Raw genomic sequence first — 23824 nt, 5'->3', positions numbered from 1 at the left:
CCGTTCCTGCTTTTTCCCCATATCCCTTGATTCCTTTAGCCCGAAGAGCTAAATCTAACTCTCTCCTGAAAACATTTAATTGCCTTGGACTGTAGATCATATTGACATTCAGTCACCGTGTAGGCAGTTCAGTCAATTGCACATATTTGAAACCTCTTTCAATGGCCAAGTAATAATCATCAGGCTGTAATGTACAAAATGACAGCTTGGTTGTGTGTGTGGTGAATCATAATTTTATAGATCTTCTGATGAAAGCACAACCACTTTACATTTAATGATACTTCTGTTATCTGGCCAATATTGCAGAAATTATTCATAGCGTTGAGAGTGCTTGCCCTCCAAGTGACGTATCTGCAATATCCCCAAAGTGTCAGACGAAAATTGTATCGTTTTACACTGCCACAGATGTTTGATTCCCTGCATCAGTATACATCTCGGAACCAATAATAATTATTAAAACCTTCAGTACGCGTTCCTATGCGTGACGTCACGAATCTCCTGAAAAACAAATCCACCGCAGACACTGTCAACTGCTGAGAGTCTTTTATATTTTTTAAAATTAACATCAATCTGCAATTTTTATTTCATAGAAACATAGAAAATAGGTGCTGGAGTAGGCCATTCGGCCCTTCGAGCCTGCACTGTCATTCAATATGATCATGGCTGATCATCCAACTCAGTATCCTGTACCTGCCTTCTCTCCATACCCCCTGATCCCTCTAGCCACAAGGGCCACATCTAACTCCCTCTTAAATATAGCAAGTCATTGCCTTGCATTATTTTCTTTTACCATTTAGGGCTCATCTTTGGATGGATTAAAACTGTAATGTGCAATGCCCATTTTTATTTTTCAATTTCTGGCAATAGCCATTTTTAAAAAAAATAACTTGTCTTACAGCCTATGTACAATGAGTGTGTTTCCTGGTTGAGATTTTGCTCAACTCCAGAGCTGATTGAAAAGGGAAATTTAAAACAAAAGGCATCTCTGGGGAAAGTCATTTATGGAGATTTAAATGCTCAAGAGAAGTTAATTGCAGCTGGTTAATATTTAAACTCCAACAAAAAAAATGAAGGAGCAATTGAAAATCATGCTGATGGCCTGACCAGAGTTTGATGTGTCCATTCATAAACAGTGGACATTCACTGGGTGTATTGGGGCAAAATAGTCTTGATCCCAAACCTCATGAACACATCGTAGCAGTGAAAGTAATGAAATTCTTGGGAAACGCATCTTGAGGAGTACGCAGTATAAAATTAAGTGGAAAGACCAGTTGGAATTGTATTTTATTGTGGACGACTAACATTGTTGGGAGATAAAAAAAACCACAGTGGAGAATGATTGTAATCTGGCTTATGAAAATAGTATAAGAACAAAGGGCTGCCTTTATTATTGAAATATTGAAGGTGGCAAGCTAAATTGATGATGGCTGCATGGGAGCGTTTGAGATTATTTGACTGTATGTGGAAACATTGAACTTAAAAATGAAGTCGCCATGCTAAACTATTGTTCAATTTAAAAAAAAAAGAACATATTGCTTAAAAATAATGAATGAAAAATCTACTATAGTAGTAGAAATAGATTGTGATATATCTAGACTTGATGGGCTAAGATGACTTTTACACTCCTCTCTAGTTCTTCAGTTGAATTGGAGGTTATCGCATATTATCTGAGTAACGAAAGCATCAAAGTTAACCATGAGAGTACGGTAATTCAACATGCTCAGGATTAACATGCAAGTAACGCCTGCAACCCCCCCCCCCCCCCTCCCCCTCCCCCCCACCCTAGTAATTCCACTAGCTCCACTGTCCGCATCCTTGCATCCCTCTCATTATCACACCTTCCCCAGTCAACAATGGGCCATTATGGACTCCACCTTTCCTGAGGTCATCTGCTGCTAGCTCTTATTTTTTCTGGCCTTTTCTTGCTTCCAGTTCCTATCTTCACTAGTCCCATCTACCTGCATTTGACCAATATCTTTCTAAACCTTTCCTATCCCTATACCTGTCCACATGTTGGTTAAATGTCGTGATAGTACTTGCCTAAACTATCTCCTCTGGAAGGTTGTTCCATATACAGTGGTGCAGTGGTAGAGTTGCTGCCTTACAGCACCAGAGACCCAGGTTTGATCCTGAAAACTGGTGCTGTCTGTACGGAGTTTTCACATGCTCCCTGTGACCGCGTGGGTTTTCTCTGGGTGCTCCGGTTTCCTCCCACGTTTCAAAGACGTGCAGGCTTCTAGGTTAATTGGCATCTATAAATTGTCCCTAGTGTGTACAATCGAAGTAGTGTATGGGCGATCGCTGGTTGACTGAAGGACCTGTTTCCACACTGTATCACTGAACTAAAACACCCTCTGTGTGAAAAGGTTTCCCCCCTGGTTCCTTTTATCTGTAGGTATTTATTACAGCTTTTGTACATGGAGACTACTTAGTGTGCAGCAGGTTATCTGTACAGAATCATCTTCATCATGTTTCTGTGTTTCCCTTTAATGAAAACGCCCACATTACTATTTCAGTCTATTAAGCGTCTATGACTATAATTAAGTGTCTCAGCCATCAATTCTTATTTGACGTTTTTTCCCATGATATCTCGCAGGTATCCTAGCACCTGGCTTAATACTGAATTAAAAACATTTGCTTTCATAATGGTAAGGTTGTAAATCAAAACCGGAGATGATTGGCACTGTAGCACCTTCATTTATACGCTAAGTGTACAATTGTTTTTGCTGTCTTTATATGTAGGTTAGACATTTCTGTCAAATCTTTGTGAGATTCTGACAGGTATTGATTGCGTGCTTGCCTTTTACCGGTAAAAATAAAAATAAAATCACATTAACTCTTGCGCAATTTGAAGGGAAATGGCAAACCACGGCTATTTATCACGTGGCCTTTCTATTGTTCCAGGCAAGTATTTTGCTTGATGCGTGATGGATGATGCAGAGTTTTCGGTGTAATTCTTCACTGAGCTTCTCACTGCTTGTTTGTGTCAACTGTGGCACAGAGCTTGTATTGTGCGAACAAAAATGATGCCATTGGACAATACTCTTCATTTCTAAATGGGCTGTCCCACTGCGGCCACCTAATTGTCAAGTTTAGGAGAGTTTGAATAAGTGTAATGTTGAAGACCTCCTTTGACTATGTTGAAGACCATCTTCAACTAGCTTTGGAAAATTGGACACCGAATAGTGGAGAGTGAAGATGGCCTCCTATGATCTCCTTAGACTATGTTGAAGACTACGACTACCTTTGATTACCCTCGAATAACATGCTGACCTACTACGACCAACCTCGACTAAACCTATGAGTAAAACAAATATTGATTTTTTTTCCATGGCGACCTTTTTTTACTCGTGGGCATTTTTCAGCATGTTGAAAAATACGCCGAGACCTAGCTGAGGCCTTGAGTACGTAGGGACTACTCTAGAGCATGAAGGAGAGTTACAAAGACCTTGTGTTGACCATGCTGCGAGTATGAGTCGAGGGCAAACTCTTCTAAACTCGCGGATTAGGTCGCCGCAGTGGGACAGCCCCTTAACTCGGCAAATTCATATTTGGTAATAGCAGTCTGTATTCCTTATTATTTTTGCTGCGAACTCTTGACACGCTTTGAAACCTTGGGATTGAATTACTAGAAGAATTTCATTTGAAACTCCATTCAGATAGGAGCATAATTCCTAGTGAATCTTTGGTGCAGCGTTGCTGCCACTGATGGCAGCTGGGAAATGAAACATTAAACCCATGGCTCATCTGTCTGATGAGGGTATAATTAAAATAAAAACAATTCTCCTGCCTCTTTAATTAGCAGCATGGAGTCACCTGCTGTACTGGACAAGACTGACCCCGTAACCCAGCCACAAAAAATAAATGATCTTGTAATTGATGTGGTTACTGACGAGCACGTTTGCTAAAAGACAATAATTATATGGCCAGTCATAATTTGAGAAACATTTTAGAACATCAAGGTAACAATGGTTTATTATGTTATTTTGTTTTATTTCTGTTTGTTCTACCTTTTTTCTCTCACAATTTTGCATCATAAGTCACTAATGAAGAGAAAGTGGGCAATTGGGGGACTTTCCATGCTTTTCACACAATATATTAGGCTGGATAAATCTCCTAACATTGTTTGTCAGCTATCATCTATTGAATTTTGCTTTTCGGGCTAAGTCTGTTTCTCCTGAACCATGCTGAGGCTTTCAGACAAAATAATCTTCTCAGTGAGATTCTGGGTTAAAATGGCATCTTTACAATTAGCCATTACTGGATGGGAAAGTATTGACAGTATGCAGAGTCTTCAAATATTTAAGAGAAGTTTGAGAAACCTTCAGTCATTGGAAGCCTTCGTTGAAATACATGAGAAGGTCTTTTTTTGTTGATGCAGCATAAGGAACTTAAATATTCAATTCACAAGTCCGTTTACCCAAAATGGTGGATGGTGAGTAAACAAAGCCACGTGGTATAACCAAAGATAGACACAAAATGCTGGAGTAACTCAGCAGGAAGGGCAGCATCTCTAGAGAGAAGGAAAGGGTGACGTTTCAGGTCGAGATCCTTCTTCAGACCGAGTCTAAAGTGATATAACCACTGATTTGTTGTTGGCTGAGATCCTTAGCAGTGAAAAAGTAGCATGACATTGGTGCAGTGCTGGCAGCGGAGGCCAGTTTTGTGTAAAGCTCAGTGGTATCAAAATTCTCTCACATAAGACCCAGACATTTGTCCACAGTACCTTGTAACTTGTACCTTCCGAATAGTCCACCAGGACTACACTGGAAGTTGGACAGTTTTATACTGGACAATTTTATTTACATTTTTAGAAGCCAATTAATCAAGCAAATTAACTTACAAACCTGTACGTCTTTGGAATGTGGGAGGAAACCAAAGATCTCGGAGAAAACCCATGCAGGTCATGAGGAGAACGTACAAACTCCGTACAGACAGCGCCCGTAGTCGGGATCGAACCCGGGTCTACGGTGCTGCACTCGCTATAAGGCAGCAACTCTACCGCTGCGCCACCGTGACTGCAAGGCTTTCATCAAAGCTGCTGACAGAGAGAGAGAGACAAGCTACAGACTGTTGGGTGTGGAGAAAGAAGGATTGGGCATGACATGAGGGGAACTTTTCTAGTCTTTGAGGGCCAAAGAGCATTGAGAATTGTGGGGAGGTACCTCCGGGTCAGAGTCTAACTGGCATCAAAGGTGGGGGAAGCAAATGGATGGCAAACCCATGTCTTTTATGCATCTCCTCTGCATAAAACTGATTTGCTGAATCTATAAACAAGCCATTGTGTAATTTCAGTGTCAAGTGTATTCGGCTTATCTGCAAAATGGTTCTATGAACGAAAGAAAGGAGGAAATTAACCATAGTTAATCCTATGATATGATATTTGGCCAGCAAAGCAATTTGTCACCTGAAACTCCCTTATGAAATATTCTTGTGACGATTATTTCTAATAATAAGATTTTACTTAGTTGAATTGTTGAAATGAAGCCCAAAAAAATGTGTCTTAACACACCGCCATAAGAACCTTAGACTGGAGGCTCTGCATAAGAAGATCATATAAGAAGACCTCCAGGACAAGGGGTCACAGCTTAAGGATAAAGGGGAAATCCTTTAAAACCGAGATGAAAAACTTTTTTCACACAGAGAGTGGTGAATCTCTGGAACTCTCTGCCACAGAGGGTAGTTGAGGCCAGTTCATTGGCTATATTTAAGAGGGAGTTACCAGGGGGTAAGAGAAGGCAGGTGGGATACTGAGTTGGATGATCAGCCATGATCATATTGAATGGCGGTGCAGGCTCGAAGGGCCGAATGGCCTACTCCTGCACCTAATTTCTATGTTTCTATGTTTTCTATAACAATTTAAAGTACCTTAAATGACTCCAACATTACCCAGTGTCTGCTCTTTCTCTGAGTAGCAGTCATCTGCTTGATAAAATGCTCATTAACATCTTTGCATTCAATGGCAATTGATCTGTTGGTAGACTTTCAAACTCGAGTATACAAGAGTCATGATTATTGCTAAAAGTAACACTCGGAGCCATTAAAATATTTCCTTGTATGCTTCATGTGTTTAGGATTATTTCCAAAGATCTAACACTGATCAGTGCTCAACTCCTCGTGGATCAAAGCAAACCTGCCATTGTGTTAGTTAAGCATTTGCATTTCATTTTATTAACTCCTTTTTTTAAAGTTCAAGCAAAATCCAAAGATAGAAAAATTGAAAATTCATTTTGATCATCTTCTTGCGTATGGCGTGCACAGCCTAAAGTTGTAGGACAACTTGTTCGATTTGATCTTATTTGATTGTGCACGCCAGGTTGATTGCATTCGTTGAAACAGGGCGGACCACGTGAAGGTTGCAATCTCCCACCCCATTCAATTGGATATGGATGGAGAACTATTTTTCACCATCAGGTAGTGGAGGTAGCAGGGGCATGTTACTCTTGTTCATCACTCCTTGTTTTGCACGCCTGCTGAAGTTGAGTTTGATCTGCCACCCCTCAAAATTAATCTGTAAGAATGGAAAAGGAGACTTTAGATCAAAGTGTCGGAGAGCAGTAGGAGTGATATTTCCAACTGCTGTTCCTAGTGACTATTTACAAGTAGAATTATCCTGATAAATACGTCATAGTTCAAGGGAAGGTTGCAAGAGCTTGCAAAACAGCAAACTACATTGCAATGACGGGAGGCGGAAAGTTGAAAACTACCAGCCAGGTAGCTTAAAAACCCTCATAAGGAAGATGTTAGAAGCTATTGTGGAAAACATTATAGCAAGGCACTTAGAAGAAAATATAGGTAATCAAAAAGAGTCAACGTGGTTTTCTGGAAAGGCAATAATGCTTGACCAGTTTATCGAAGTTCTTTGAAGAAATACCATGTGCTGTTGATTAAGGTGAAGTATACAGTTAAGGTTAAGATGTTCCATATAGTATTTTCCACAGGGCATTTGAAGAGCCGCCACAACAAAGACAAGAGTACCTCATGCAGGAGGTAACATATTGGCATGGATACAAGATTGGCTGACTAACAGGAAAAAGGGAGCAAGCATAAGGGATATTTTAAAACTTACTAGGGCGGCATGGTGGCACAGCAGTAGAGTTGCTGCCTTGCAGCGCCAGAGACTCGGGTTCGATCCTGACTGCTGGTGCTGTCTGTATGGAGTTTGTACGTTCTCCCCGTTTCATATATGGGTTTCCCCCGAGAACTCCGTTTTTTTCCCACATGCCAAAGACGTGCAGGTTTTCAGATTAATTGACTTGTTAAACTTGTAAATTGTCACGTGTGTGTGTAGGATAGTGTTAATGTGCGGGGAGCGCTGGTGGGCATGGACTCGGTGGGCCGAAGGGCCTGTTTCCTCTCTAAAACTCTAAACTAAACTGAACAATGAGTGATGTTCCACATGGATTGACATTGGGGCCTCAGCTTTGTGCAATTTATCTCAAAAGGTTAGAGGAAGGCAACAAAGATATGAATGCTAACTTTTCTGATGACACAAACATAAATAGGAAAGGAAATTGTGAAGGGGAATGCAAAGTAATAAAGATAAATAAAAAGGAGTGCACAAGTTTCTGTCAAAAGTACCATCATGAGGAAAAATTTGAAATTTTCTTTTTTGGCAGGAAATTTTCTTTTTTAATTTGTCTGTGTGGTGAGCTATTTCAGAGCTCTGAAATATGGCGATAAGCTGGATTTCCCAGTGCACAATTTGCAAAAGGCTTGTGTGTAGTTACAAATGATCAGGAAAACTCTCATCTATTGCAATGCGGAGTGGAATCCAGAACTAAGAGGCTTTGCTTCAGTTATACAGTGTTGGTGGGACCAGAGTTGGAATACATTGTACAGCGCCAGTGATCTTATTTAAGAAAAGATCTTAATACTTTGGAAGTAGTTCAGAGAAAGCTTACTGGACTAATACCTTGAATTGGCAGGTGAATTGATGTAGAACTGTTGGACAGGATAGGCTTATACCTGCTGACGTTTTGCAGGATGAAAGGAAACCTGATAGAGGCGTGTCTTGTCCCGAAATATCTTGAGCCGATATGGATGAGATGTGTCTTCTTGTGCAAGAACCATAGATCACTATTTAAGAACGAGAAGTTGACCATTTAAGAAGCAGATGAAGTGAAATATTTTTTCCTGGCATGTCGGGTATTTAGAACTCTATAACTCAAAAGAGCAGTGAAAGCAGAGTCCCTGAATATTTTTAAGGCAGAGGTAGAGAGATTTATCTTGTGCAACAGGGTGGAAGGTTACTGGGGTACTCGGGTATGCAAAGTGGGGCTTCCAATCAAATTGGGCATGATCGTATTAAATGCTTGAGCACAATGACAGACCAAGTGGTTACTGCGGCTGCTGATTTTTATGTTCCCACAGAGAAATGTACTTTGAAAATCGTGGAAGGCTAATCTGAAATTAAATGGTATAAATGGAGGGGTGGTAATTATTGCAACGTTTAAGACAATTAGATGGGTACATGGATAGGATATGATTTGGGCCAAATGCAGCGGGTGGGACTAGTGTAGATGGGTGGGACATGTTGGTCAGTGTGGGCAAGTTGGGCCGAAGGGCCTGTTTCCACACTATATAACTCTAAATACTCCATGGATCAAGCAGCATAGGGTTTTATCAACTTGAACTAATTAATTCTGTTTCCCCCTTCATAAATCTTGCTTGACCAGCTGGATATTTCCATCATTTTCCCTAAATGCACTGGTGCCAGGTTGAATTTTGCTTGTTGCTTGTTGCTTCCTTAAATCCGTTTTGTTCTAAATTGCACATAACTTTTGTGTTGCAGTCTTCAAAGTGGCATGAATCTGCAGATCTGTTTTGTTAATGACAATGGAAGTGACAAGGACAGCGATGCAGATGATAGCAAGACAGAAACTAGCCTGGACACCCCCTCATCTCCAATGGTAAGTGCTACCAGATACTCTACTCTCGTTATGCTTCATAACCATCCAAAAGGCTTCTGTGACTTCCTGTGTTGTCGTCAATCACTTAAATAACATCCTTGGTTCAGGAACCACCTAATTCATATACAACATCACCTCAAGAAACCTATTGTTGGCTATCCAACTATTTAATGCTTTATTTTGTGGCTTTTTCCTATAAGGCAATTACATTAGTTATCTCTTCCTTGTTCTAAGTTAGCCACTTCCTCGTTTTCAGCTTCAATATGCCTTCTGCCCTTCAAAATCTCTTTCTTGTTCAATAAGATGTGTTCATGTTTGGTAAAATCTCTTTCATGTTCAAGAATGATGTGATCATCTTTTTTTTCCCCCAACTCAAAATTCCCTATTTATCTAGCACATGAATTCCCCCTTTGTGGTTTCACCCCAGAGTTCAGCTCTATATGCTGGATTTGATATGCGTGCGGACAAAACTAACATTATTTCACACATGGACTCCATTCCTCCACTTGAACATCAAAGTATTGTTTTTTGGGGACTCGGGAAGTTAGTCCCCCAACTGCAGTCACTCTCCATCCAACCATCTCTACCAGATCAGCCTTAATTTGCTTTGTGTGCTGTGGATCCAGAGCAAAGCTTTATATTTCACATCCTATTTATGACCAAACAATTATACTTCCAATAATAGTGGTGGATGTGAAGGGGTGGGATAAAAGTGGGAGCTCTGTAATATATTAGAATGAATGGAAGATTGGCTAAGAGAAAACATTGAATAAATTTAAATGTTTCATTTTTAGTGTAGGAAGGAACTGCAGGTGCGGGTTTAAACCGAAGGTAGACACAAAATGGTGGAGTAACTCAGCGGGACAGGCAGCATCTCTTGATTTTGTTTCATTTTCAGGTTGGGTAGCTGCAATTGTCCACCTTACTGCAAAGATACCACATCATGAGCATCTGATGCACTACATTAGTTGAAAGTAAATCAAGGTGTATATAAACCACTCTATTACCCAGAAGAACTAGCGGGACGGGTATGTGTTGCGGAAAGAAAAGGGGATGTTTGAGGAATGATCCAGTGTTGTTAAAAATAAATAGTCCAAAATGCTGATAAAACGAGGCAGGATTTTTATTCTGGTGGTGTTTTCATGTTGGAAGCATAAATGGTCGAGGGTGGTTCATTCTCTGGAAAAGGGTGAGGTTTGCAAGGAGGAAAGTGAAGTTATGAAGATAGACACAAAAAGCTGGAGTAACTCAGCAGGACAGGCAGCATCTCTGGAGAGAAAGGATTGGTGACGTTTCGGGTCGAGGCCCTTATTCAGCCTGTCTGTCCGGTTTAAACCTGCATCCGCAGTTCCTTCCTACAAAAGTCAAGTCAAGAGAGTTTATTGTCATGTGTCCCAGATAGGACAATGACATTCTTGCTTGCTGCAGCACTGCAGAATATGGTAAGCATAAATACAGAACAGTTCAGTGTGTCTATATAGCATAGACCATATATATAAACAGATAAAGTGCAATAGGCTGTTACAGTTCAGAGTTTGATGGTAAGTTTAATACCCTGATGGTTGTGGGGAAGAAGTTGTTCCTGAACCTGGATGTACCAGGTTTCAGGCTCCTGTAGTAGGCAATCTTCCACAAAAGTGAAGTAGTGGAAGCAGGCATGTAGAAAATGGAAGGAATCCTGTCTGAAGAAAGTTTTCGGCCCGAAACGTTGCTTATTTCCTTCGCTCCATAGATGCTGCAGCACCCGCTGAGTTTCTCCAGCACTTTTGTCTACCTTTGATTTTTCCAGCATCTGCAGTTCCTTCTTAAACACAGGAATCCAATCAAGTCCTGCGTAGAAATACTCTGAAGGATAATCAAAAACACTCACAGTGCAAAGTGGTACCATCAGCCCAGCTTACCCCCGTGGCCCATCTCTCATCCATCATCTTTCATCACTTGTTTGAGTGGAGAACAAAGAGTAATTCTGCCCAGTTATCCTACCAATGAGCTCCTAACCTCTGTTCTTAACATAATTCATCCAAAACATTTATTATTTATTTTTCCAACCTGCTCATTAAATTTAACAATGTTTTACTTAACTCTGAGTTTACACGCCATCTCTCTCCAAGTAAGTAACACCATTTCCATGTTAAATCATTCAGTGGAAATTGAACTATTTTTTTAATTACAATGTCTGATTTTTCTTTGTGCTGAGATTTGGAACTAATTGTAAATCCTGGAATTATGTAGAAATAATTTGCCAGTCGAGGTCAGGAACAAATTACCCATTGGGTATTAATAATTGACTCGGTTCTTTTGTAATTGCATCAAACTGTGCTTGGATTGGCCTTAAAGAAGTTCATACAATAACTCATCATGAAAGCAACAGAAATCGCCATGGCTGGAAAGTAGCATTAGCAAGGCACAGAGTGTGGAAATTTGAAGCAAAAATAAAATATAATTTGTACAAAATTATAGAAATCCAGAAAGCAAAGAACCATGGCAGACTTTAATGGGATATACTACATTGTCTGATTTTTCTTTGTATTCAGATTTCGAATTCAGAACTAATTGTAAATTAATCTAGCCCAACTGACTTGCAACAAAGCTTTATGGACAAAATAGTTGCTTTTCTGAGAAATCAAAGATGGATGACAATTACCACATCATCATTTCAGTATCGTTGATCTTTTTAGATGCCCTTTACGTGGCAACTATTGCATACCTCGGGTACTCAAGCAAAGCATTTCACAGTGACTTGTCACATGTGGCAATAATTCATTAATCCATGTTAAGAATATGACAAAGCATATGTTTGTTCTATTCAGCGTCTCTTCTATGTTTGTTGCATTTAAAAAATATATTACAATAGGTGATCTCTTTCCTCAGAGCAAGCAGAGCTCCTCGTATTCAGACAGAGACACAACTGAAGAGGAATCTGAGTCACTGGACGATATGGATTTTCTTACAAGGCAGAAGAAGTTGCAGGCTGAAGCTAAGATGGCTCTTGCTATGGCAAAGCCAATGGCTAAGATGCAAGTTGAAGTAGAAAAGCAGAACAGAAAGAAATCCCCAGTGGCTGACCTGGTAAGGGACTTCAATGTACAGCACAATTCACAAGTTTGGTCTTCAGTGGAAGTAACTCACCTGAGTTATATGTACAGATAGAACATCCTCCACTGAAGTTTTAGCAATTACATAATTCGTTTTTAAATGGTCAAGAGAGAGAAATGCTTTTAAGTATTCTGACATTATATATTTATTTCAAGTAAATGACGGAATGGTTGTTTTCTCTCTACCATCACATAATTGTGTTACTTAAGACTTTGTTGGTCGATCACAGTGACACGATTTGACATCATTTAGCTGCATCATGTTGCAGGATACTTGTGGAAATTAAATAATATTGGGTGTCATGATCAATGGTTTTTAATTTCCACCCCTCTGGAAATTGTATTTAAGCGTATTTCTGAGATTGCCCCTCAAAATCACGAGTGGTAAGCAGGTTAAATCTGATGCTGAATGCCTATGATGATCTAATCAATGTTTGTTATTTTTGTTAATTAGTAGAGGAAGCTACCCTGGCATTGCTCTTGGTAACTTAGACCAAACCCCTCCCCTTAATTTTACCCATTAGCTTTTACCATCTAAATCTTGGGTCATTTTGTTTTAGTTGGGCACCAGCTCCTTAACTTATAGGCCAGCTCCAGTACCATGCCCAGAAATGTTGGCATGTTTTAATAGAGACATTTGGTAAGGCACTGGAAATTATTCATTGCATTATTAAATATTCATTTTCCAGCTTCAACATGCAGTAGAGCATCACAATGTTGGATCGTTTTAAATACAAAAGATTTATGATATTTATATGAAGAATTCTATTAATAAAAGATGAGTAAGGCGTAGCTATGGGCACATGCATGGGCCCCAGCTATGCCTGCCTCTATGTGGGGTATGTCGAACAATCCTTGTTCGAGGCGTTCTGTGGCCCTATCCCCAAACTCTACCTCCGCTACATCGACGACTGCATTGGTGCCACCTCCTGCACCCACACACAACTCACCGACTTCATCCATTTCACCACTAACTTCCATCTGGCACTCAAATACACCTGGACCATTTCCAACATTTCCCTACCATTTCTTGGCCTCACTATCTCCATCGCAGGTGATAGACTACTGACCGACATCCACTATAAACCCACTGACTCCCATGGCTATCTAGACTACACTTCCCACCCTGCTTCCTGTAAGGACTCCATCCCCTACTCCCAATTCCTCTGTCTATGCCGCATCTGCTCCCAGGATGAGGTGTTCCACACCAGGGCATCAGAGATGTCCTCATTCTTCAGGGAACGGGGGTTCCCCTCTTCTACTATAGATGAGGCTCTCACCAGGGTCTCTTCTATACCCCGTGACTCTGCTCTCACTCCCCATCTCCCCCACTCGTAACAAGGGCCGAGTCCCCCTTGTCCTCACCTTCCACACTACCAGCCGTAACATTCACAAATTATCCTCCGACATTTTCGCCACCTCCAACGTGATCCCACCACTCGCCACATCTTCCCATCTCCTCCCCTGTCTGCTTTTCATAGAGACCGCTCCCTCCGTAACTCCCTGGTCAATTTGTCCCTTCCCACCCGCACCACGCCCTCTCCGGGCACTTTCTCTTGCAACCGCAGGAAATGCTACACTTGTCGCTTTACCTCCCCCCATGACTCCATTCAAGGACCCAAGCTGTTTTTCCAGGTGCGGCAGAGGTTCACCTGCACCTCCTCCAACCTCATCTATTGCATCTGCTGCCCGAGATGTCAGCTGATCTACATCGGTGAGACCAAGCGTAGGCTTGGCGATCGCTTCGCCAAACACCTCCGCTCTGTTCACAATAACCAACCTGATCTCCCGGTGGCTCAACACTTCAACTCCCCCTCCCATTCAGAATCCCACCTTTCTGTCCTGGGCCTCCTCCATAGCCAGAGTGAGGACCACCGTAAATGGGAGGAGCAGCACCTCATATTTCACTTGGGCAGTTTCCACCCCAGCGGTATGAACATTGACTTCTCTAATTTCAGGTAGTCCCTACCTTCTCCTCCCCTTCTCAGCTCCCCCTCAGCCCGCTGGCTCCACCACTTCCTTTCTTCACACCAGTCTGAAGAAGGGTTTGGACCCGAAACGTTACCTATTTCCTTCACTCCATAGATGCTGCCTCACCCGCTGAGTTTCTCCAGCATTTTTGTCTACATTCAATTCCTTGGTACCAGTCAAACGCCAGAATCTAAATTGCAAGCTCTTCCTTGGTAAGGTAGTTAAAATATCATGAGATAGTTGCATTCCTAAGAAACCTAGCCGTCTCCAATGCCGATCCTAATCAAATTCCTTTTTTTTCAATGTACCCACATTCCCATCAATTTACCCCCAGATTCACCCACATAATTCACTTACACAATCTTTGCTGACCAATGAATCTATCAGATGCACATCATTGCGAGGAAACCTACATGGTCACAGGAAGAACATGCAAACTCCACATAGAAAGAAGCCAAGGTCAGGGTTGAACCCGATTGTTAAAGCTATGAGGCAGCACCTCTACTCGAACATAAAACATCTTTATACTCTGCCATTCCACTCTTTCCCACCAGGTAATACATTCCCATATTCTGCTAATCCCCTCGGGTCCTTTTTATGTGTATGAATAATGACCACATCTTTGCCTAAGTGGTCTTTAGTTTCAGTTTATTGTCACATGTACTGAGGTACAGTGAAAACCTTTTGTTTTGTGCCAACCAGCCAAGCAGCAGGACAGTACATAATTACAATGGAGCCATTCATAGTGTACAGAGAGATTTAAGAGTGTGGAGCGATTGTAATATGTGATTGTAGATCTGCTTCTGTGGCTGGCACACAAATAGTTGCCTTTTGATCCCACTCAAACTCAACATTTTAAAAGTATTACCTATGGTTGAGGGCCCAGTTTTCCCTATATAATATTCACCTCATTACTGATTAACCTCACCAACAATTTAGGCAATTCTATGTTTTAAAGGGGATAAGTTACAGAATGTTAATTTTTTGAGACAGATAGAAAACTTCAATATTAGACGCATTACAAAATGCTGTTTTAACAACCATCAGCTTAACACTTTAGTTGAATATTATCTGATGATTTAGTTATAATCTAGCCGAACCAGTCACAGAATATCCATAGTGTGTAGGAATGAACAGCAGGCGCTGGTTTATGCTGAAGATAAAGTCAAAATGCTGGAGTAACTCAATGGGTCATGCAGCATCTCTGGAGACGATAACAGGTGATGTTTCCGGTTCGAACACTTCTTCTGACCCATTCTGAAGAAGGGTTACAACCCGAAATACCACCTGTCCAGGAAGGAACTGCAGATGCTGGTTTAAACCGAGATAGACACAAAATGCTGGATAACTCAGCAGGACAGGCAGCATCTCTGGATAGAAGGAATGGGTGACGTTTCGGGTCGAGACCCTTCTTCAGACGAACAATGCTGCCTGTCCCGCTGAGTCACTCCAGCATTTTGTATTTATCTACAGCATGGCCATAATTTGTCTAAAATACAGCAGTTCCCATGTTTCACTAGGGTATGAGCTGAATGGTCATTTACAATTCATAACTCTTTCCCTTTCCCCCAAAGTGAGCTTTAGCTGCTGTGCTACGAACCTGAAAACACTTTTACTAAATTAACCATGATAACAAAATGCTGATGCTGGCCTCTCTAGCTTATGGGCATGGTCACTGAAGCAGGCAGACGTGACTCTTCAGCAAATCGTCTTATTCACATTATTCAACAGTAGAGGAACTGTGAAGCTCGAAACCTGATATGATATTCAAATATTCCTGATTCAGGGATTGAATAAATGAGCAGCGTTTCTTTCCTCAGTCAACCTCGCCATTCGCGAACAAACGATGCATATATTTTTCCTCCAAATTTATCCGGAGACACACATGTGATTATGTGGGAGGTTTACAATCCAATTACAGAAGCTCAATTGCGCTTAAAACAGTCATTAGCACGGCTCTAAACATGTCTTGGTTTAAATAACGGGGCAACATTGCAACAGAATGAAACGTTTTGTGGTGGGGTGCTGGATTTTCCACTTAGTCCCTGCCAATACCTGGGCAGGCTGGGGGAGGAAATGCAAGAGAATCAATCCTTTTAATAGCACTGGGAGGTTGGCCAAATTAGGCAGATGTGTTATAATAATATGCAAAGGACATCAATATATTGCCAACATTTGTGCATTAGCACTGTGTGCAGCACAAAGGATGTTAGTTTTAGCTGGTTGGCCAACATTGCTTCAGGTTTGGCACAGCTTCTGCTGCAAAGCTCAGAACCTTTTACACCCAGTTAAGATGTTGCTACATTTGATAAATAAGGAAAACTGTGGAACATTTTTAAACATTTATACCTATGGAACTGTGCTTCTCCCCAGCACATACTGATCTTAAAGGATGGCACAGTGGTAGAGTTGTTGCCTTCCAGCGCCAGAGACCCAGGGTTCGATCCTGACTACGGGTGCCGTCTTTACGGAGTTTGTACATTCTCCCAGTGACTGTGTAGGTTTTCTCCCACATTTATAGATAGATAGATAGCCTTTTATTGTCATTCAGACCGAAGTCTGAACGAAATTGCAGCAGTCATACATATAATACAATACAATAAAACAACAATAAACACATATTAACATCCACCACCACATTTCAAAGAGTTGCAGGTTTGTAGGTTAATTGGCTTCTGTAAATTGCACCTAGTGGATGAGAAAGTGGGATAACATAGAACTGGTATCCTGGCGAACATTGGTCAGCGCGACAAAGTGCCCTTTCCACTCTGTATCTCTAAACTGAACTAAATGAGAGACCTATAATAGAATCGTGCCCAATCCTTATGCTACAGCACAGTGTCCCTATAAATGTTTTTCAAGAATAGAATAGTATAGAATAGTTTCTTTATTGTCATTGTAACATGAACCATGTACAACAAAATTTAAAAATCTCAGCCAGTCAGTGCATCATTCAAACATTTCTAAAAGCTAACGATACATACAAGGTAAAATATTAAAAGATAAACAACTAAAATAAATATCACAAAAATAGCACGCATAAACACCCAACCCTCCATCCTTCTGTCGGTTTCACAGTTACCACAGTCCCTTAGTATGTCTCGCCCCTGCGTTCCTTGGCGGCTACATTTAGTGCTTTTATAGCAGTGGGGTAAAAACTGTTTTTTAGTCTGTTCGTCCTTGTCCTTGTAGATCTGTACCGTCTGCCTGACGGCAACAGTTCAAACAGGGAGTGTCCGGGGTGGGAAAAGTCCTTTATGGTACAGCGGGAACTGTGTAAGTTATCTAACCTTTGGTACAACTCTGGAGAATGCCAATTTAATCTATGGAAATGGCAAGAATATAGGCGTGCGTTTTCTATAAGAACATTTACAAGTAGAAGATACACCCATCAGGAAGTTGCACTGCATATTTGGTCATTTGCAGTATTTTTGTAATTCATTTCTTGATGACCCATTCTATTACTCCGAGAACATTTCCCTAATCTTTATCGAACAGATGCCAGTGCGGAGCCAGATGTAATGTGCCATTAGGCGAATTGTTTCCTCTCTTTGATCCAATGAACAAATGAGGCTCTTCGATGCTTTCTGCTGGCAAATCACAGCACCTCAGCTCACTTCAGGGAAAGAGTTTTAAATTGTAAATGGACATTCAGCTCAATTCAACTACAAACTCACTGACGCAGTGAAACAACGTTGCTTTAGCTAGCTGGCCCGATGCAGTGACTTATTTTGTTGGCACACTTTAAAATAAGGTTTATTCTATTGTTTAACAGAGGTCATTTCAGAGATGATTTTCCTGGACCTGATGTTACAATCGGGAATGCAGGTTTACTCTGCTAACTTTGTTGCATCTACTATTATTTGATACTAGACTAAGTGGGACCCGTTGGGTCCCATTCCCCCAACGCAATATTCCACCACTCACCCATAGCCCCCAATTACGCATGGGGCTGTGGAGCCCTCGGGTCACCGTTGTAATGGGAAAAAAAGATGGCGGTTTGAAATTCTTGAAAGGCCCCAACTGCGCAGGCGCGGCTGAGGACCTTTAGGATGCTCTTTGTGACACCTGTCAAGTAAAAATGGCAAGTGGGGGTGCTGTTTTATTTATTTAAAGTTTTAAACGTCAATAACGTAAAATATACCATCAATCTGAACAAAGCTGCTTTAATTTACATCACAGGACAATGTTGAGTAAGGTGGACCAAAAATTGTAGTGCTATCGTGTGTCATTTTTGTGCAAATATATGTATAAACAAACAAACAAGATGAGAGTTTTAGTAATATAGAGATGGTTACTTATGTTATCAAACGTAGTTCCTCAAACTTCTTAGTTTAGGTTAGTTTAGAGATACAGCATGGAAACAGGCCCTTCAGCCCATGCTGACCATCGGCCACCCATTCACACTAGTTCTATGTTATCCCATTATCTCATCCACTCCCTACACACTAAGGGAATTTACAGAGGCCATTTATCCCGCCTGTCAATGGGATGTGGGAGGAAACCCGTGCAGTCACAGGGAGAACATGGAAAATCCATACAGGCAGCACCCAAGGTCAGGATCGAACCTGGGTCTCTGGCGCTGTGAAGCAGTGTCTCTTTTAGCTGTGCCACTGTGCTGCCCTAATTCAAAAATTGTTGCCCTAATTCCTTCACCATTCAAAAAGGCCAAAGTCCCCGTTTTGACTATCTTAATTACCCCCCTTCTCCCCAAGAAAAAAATCTGTTGACTTCTGCCTTAAAAACAAAACGCTGAACAAGCAGAGTGGGGGTTTGTGCAGGGATAACATTAAAAGCCAATTGGAACCTGACTAAACCGTGGCCAACACCAACCCAGGATGGTGTCAGTCCCATAGCATTTGGAAACATTATATAGGGTTTACATGAATAAATATCTATTGGGTGCAGTTAAGTTATCAAAGTTGACAGTAAAGAGGTCCATGTTTGAGTCTGAAGAAGGGTTTCGGCCCAAAACGTTGCCTATTTCCTTCGCTCCATAGATGCTGCCGTACCCACTGAGTTTCTCCAGCACTTATGTCTACCTTGTTTTTAAGCATTGGATTTAGCTCAAGTCACCAAGGTCCATACATCTTGACTGGGCAGAATATGTGTTCACTGCAAGGTGCTTTGAGCATATCCATATATTACCAGGAATAAATACGCATGATTGGTCTTGGATTTGAGAGCTGCAGCAAGAGTAAGATTTGAAAATACGTTACCTTCTGTACAATAAAGCAGTGGCAAGCAGCACACAAATTAAAAGCTGAAGGTAATGCCCCTGTCCCACTTAGGAAACCTGAACGGAAACCTCTGGAGACATTGCGCCCCACCCAAGGTTTCTGTGCGGTTCCCGGAGGTTGCAGGTGGTTGCTGGAAGTTGCAGGTAGTGGCAGCAGGTAGGGAGACTGACAAAAACCTCCGGGAACCGCACGGAAACCTTGGGCGGGGCACAAAGTCTCCAGGGGTTTCCGTTCAGGTTTCCTAAGTGGGACAGGGGCATAATGAAGCAGGGATGTGTCTGTCCACGGACTCCACATGCCATTCATCAGGCTATGTTACATCCACCCATCCCTGGTCATGCCATTTACGTGGCTGATGGTCCTGTCAATGCACAGGACCTCGCCCCAAGCGATGATGCCAACCTTGTCTGGCACGGTTCTCCGAAAGAGGTCCTTGCAGACAATGAGTCAGCAGTGAACACACATCCTGCTCCATCACTGACCACTGAATCTGAAGCAATACATTGAAGACGGGAAAGATTGAATGTATTACTCATCCTATAGTATATGTTGAGTCAAATTAGATCATTTTTAAAGCAAAAAACCCCCACAATTTTAAAGAATTAATCTGCGATGTATTGTTCCAGTGTGCTGCTCCTTGCTGTCAACTTTGTTCAACTGCAATAACAACTGCACTCTAAAGATATTTATTCATGTAGAATATTAAATGATATAAGCTTTTCAAATAACAAATATTTGAAGCTTTGCTACATGTGTCTTGCATGTACATTTTTTATAAAATATGAAAATTTAATTTTAAAAAAAAAATGTCTTGGGAAAACTACAAATTGGATGATCGTTGGTGGGGAAATTAGAATCCTACATGTTTGAGGAATAATTATCCAATTATACAATTATACATTCTGTGTTGTTCAGAGCAAAGGTTTAGGGAAGGTTACAAAAAAAGTAACTTTGTACTTTCGTTATCACATTATTTAAATCACTATTTTTAATTGCTGCCTCTATTAATCCATAATGACTCCAACAAATAAAGGAACTGAGTTAGTGATATCCTTAATGGAAGAAATAGGCCTTGTTTGTCATGATGTGGTTAGCTCACACCAATGAACTACTGTTTGGAAGAATATAGCTAGGTAGACCCTGTCAACCATGGGAGCAAAAGCCCACAGAACAAACGGCATCGTGAACACTTCACCGATACACTATCTGAAAACTGGTTTTCAAGGCTGTAAGTTGAGTCGGCCATCCCGGGTATGAAGAAATGGTCATGTCCACTCAAGAACGGAACTCACTATCAAAACATGGAGGGGGCGGGGACCACAATTTTTTGGCGGCCACGCGCGCATGCGCACACTCACACACGCGCGCGAGGCTTCGGAGGCTCAATCCAGAGCTAAATGCAGCTCAACTCTGCCTGTCTCACCGGGTTAACTACAGCCCTGTCTGGACTGACGGGATACCAGCGCTGCTTCTCCGCGCTGGCCATATTTCCCGCAAGCCCAGGCGGGTTAACCTGGTGGGGATGTCGTCCACCTCTCAAAACATGGGGGGGGCTTGTCCCCTCTGGCCCCCCCCCCCCGGGTTTTCCGCCCCTGTGTCCACTGATCTAAAAAGAATCAGGGCCCATCAAAGTCCCCTTTCACAATCAATCCATGTCTTAATATAGAATGTAGTATATGCAGGAGACCGGGCGACAGATAGCACAATGGGCTAAGAGTTCGGCTGGCGACCTGAAGGTAGCCGGTTCAAATCCCGCTTGGAGTGCATACTGTCGTTGTGTCCTTGGGCAAGACACTTCACCCACCTTTGCCTGTGTGTAATGGAATGTAATTACGGCGGCAGGCGCGGGCACACCGCGACGCCCTGTGTCTCCCTTTCAAGGGAGATGCTAAAAATGCATTTCGTTGTCTCTGTACTGTACACTGACAATGACAATTAATTGAATCATTTCATTTCATTTCAATGTCTTTGAGGCTGCGACTATCTTTCCTTTGGCATCTTAAGAATGTTTCCAGTAGAATTGTGACAATTTATTGATTGCTATTGTTGTATTTGGTGCTAATGCCAAGTAAATTGTTTTACTTTTCTCCTCAGCTGCCTCACATGCCCCATATAAGTGAAAGTCTGATGAAGCGGAGTCTCAAACCCACAGACTTGCGTGACATGACTATTGGCCAGCTGCAAGTTATAGTCAATGATTTACACTCCCAGATTGAGAGTAAGTATTTTGTTTTCTCCAACCGATTTCAACTGCAGAACGTACACAAGTTGTGTAGATGCAGGGACGTTACATTAGCTATATTTGATGAACAAGCTTGGAAGGGGCAGTGTGGACATAATTTAACTAAGTATTATTACGGAAATGTATAAGAATGCGTAGAGAAGACACCTGGGTTTGATACCGACCTTGGGTGTTGTCTGTGTGGAGTTTGCACGTTCTCCCTGTGACCATGTGGGTTTCCTCTGGGTGCTCTGGTTTCCGACATCAAAAATCTACTTCTTAAAGGAACATAAGCGAAGGCGATGGCTGGCAAGCCACAAGGAACTGCAGGTGCTGGACATAAAGTGCTGATGTAACTCAGCGGGTCAGGCAACATCTCTAGAGGACATGGAGAGGCGACGTTTTGGGTCTCGACCTTTCTTCAGACCAATTGTTTCTGGTTTTCAAGTTCCATTTTGGAAATTATTGTACTCTGCATTCTTTAACTTGTATAGATTGCTGTATTGCAATCAGGAATAGCTCTGTTTTGATCAGCCAACATTTTTTGCTGTATTTTTTTTGATGAGGGTGTTTACTTGCTTTGGAATTAGATGCAGGTAAAATTTAAGTTACACTTGGATGGGTACAGATAGGATAGGTTTAGAGGGATATGGGCCAATCATGGGCAGGTGGGACATAGAAAATAGACATAGAAACATAGAAATTAGGTGCAGGAGTAGGCCATTCGGCCCTTCGAGCCTGCACCACCATTCAATATGATCATGGCTGATCATCCAACTCGGTATCCTGTACCTGCTTTCTCTCCATACCCTCTGATCCCTCTAGCCACAAGGGCCACATCTAACTCCCTCGTAAATATAGCCAATGAACTGGCCTGAACTACCCTCTGTGGCAGAGAATTCCCAGAGATTTACCACTCTGTGTAAAAAAATGTTTTTCTCATCTCAGTCCTAAAAGATTTCCCCTTTATCCTTAAACTGTGACTACTTGTTCTGGACTTCCCCAACATTGGGAACAATCTTCCTGCATCTAGCCTGTCCAACCCCTTAAGAATTTTGGAAGTCTCTATAGCATCCCCCCTCAATCTTCCAGTCTTTCTTCATATGAAAGTCCTGACATCCCAGGAATCAGTCTGGTGAACCTTCTCTGTGCTCCCTCTATGGCAAGAATGTCCTTCCTCAGAGTAGGAGACCAAAACTGTACACAATACTCCAGGTGTGGTCTCACCAAGACCCTGTACAACTGCAGTAGAACCTCCCTGCTCCTATACTCAAATCCTTAGTGTAGACATGGCATGTTGGGCCGAAGGGCCTGTTTCAATTCTGTGTGACTCTTTGACTCAAAGCAGTGTCCAGCCTTGGTCTCAACAAGGGTTGCAACGTCCACGGCAGTCAGGAATCATCAGTGAGCACTTTGCATCAGTTCAGCCCCCTGCAGTCCAACATACTTGCATGGACATTCAGAACTTCCTTCCAATTCTACGTGGAGTCGCTGGCATTGTTCAGTACATCGGAGTTTCCCCCCTTCTCCTCCAACTTTAGGTGCTCTACACCTGGAGATCAGCTGTGTTCACACATGAGATCAAACATTAGGGCCGGCTGATATAAACCAGATGGTTAATTGCTAAACTTGCTGAAACATCAAAAGATGCTTTCAGTTTCGATCTTGCATGTGTGCTCATGCCCGGCATGTGCTGTGTCTCATTATTTTTATGGCTCCTAACTCCACTCCCCTCCTCTCCATTTAAGTGTCAGGGGCTATAAATAGGAAAGAATGCAGGATTAGCTGGAGTCCACGTGGCAGTTATCAGAAAACACTGCTGGCTGAACCACGGCTGAGCTTTTCCTGATTACACTATTCAGCAATCTGTTCAAGCTGATCAATGCTAAATGCAATAACTTCTCAAATGGAAACTTAAGACCAGGAACAATGTAACCAAAGATAACAATTGATTTTAATGCCACTTCAGAGATTCTCTACTTTTTCATGTTGTAGAAATGAGTGCATCCCAATGTCATATATTGTTTCAACACTTCCAACAATGAGGCATTGTATTAAAACAATATAAAAACTGAAAACGCTGGAAATTTGAAAGAGAAACTTCTCAAAGTGCCTGGCAGACAAGACTGCATCTGTGGAATGAGAAAGATCAAGGGCCTGTCCCACTTAGGTGACTGCAAGGGACTAGTTTTAATGGAATTCACCTACGACACCTGGCGACAACCCACGGCAGCAAAAATTGTCGCCACTGTCACCGAAAATTTTTCACCGTGTTGAAAATTGTGCGATAGTCACCCCAAAAAATCCTCTAAGTGGGACAGGCCCATTATCATTTCAGGCACAATGTGCTGAAGTAGTAAAAGTGGACAGGCAAATTTTCAGGTC

The 23824-nt window shown here is 41.8% G+C and overlaps 1 protein-coding gene across 9 annotated transcripts in view; it reads left to right on the top strand.

Annotated features, from left to right (window-relative positions):
* The window catches only part of schip1 (schwannomin interacting protein 1), a 582838-nt gene that overhangs the window by 533538 nt on the left and 25476 nt on the right, over positions 1–23824 (top strand). For all 9 annotated transcript variants that reach the window (XM_055646367.1, XM_055646369.1, XM_055646372.1 and 6 more), the window contains 3 exons: positions 8795–8912; positions 11784–11981; positions 21313–21436. In XM_055646367.1, coding sequence (XP_055502342.1) covers positions 8795–8912; positions 11784–11981; positions 21313–21436 — 440 coding nt within the window. The remainder of the gene's footprint in view (positions 1–8794; positions 8913–11783; positions 11982–21312; positions 21437–23824) is intronic.

Source organism: Leucoraja erinacea, chromosome 14, assembly GCF_028641065.1.
Source record: "Leucoraja erinacea ecotype New England chromosome 14, Leri_hhj_1, whole genome shotgun sequence".
Taxonomy (NCBI): Eukaryota; Metazoa; Chordata; class Chondrichthyes; order Rajiformes; family Rajidae; genus Leucoraja; species Leucoraja erinaceus.
This window is presented reverse-complemented; position numbering and strand designations above follow the sequence as displayed.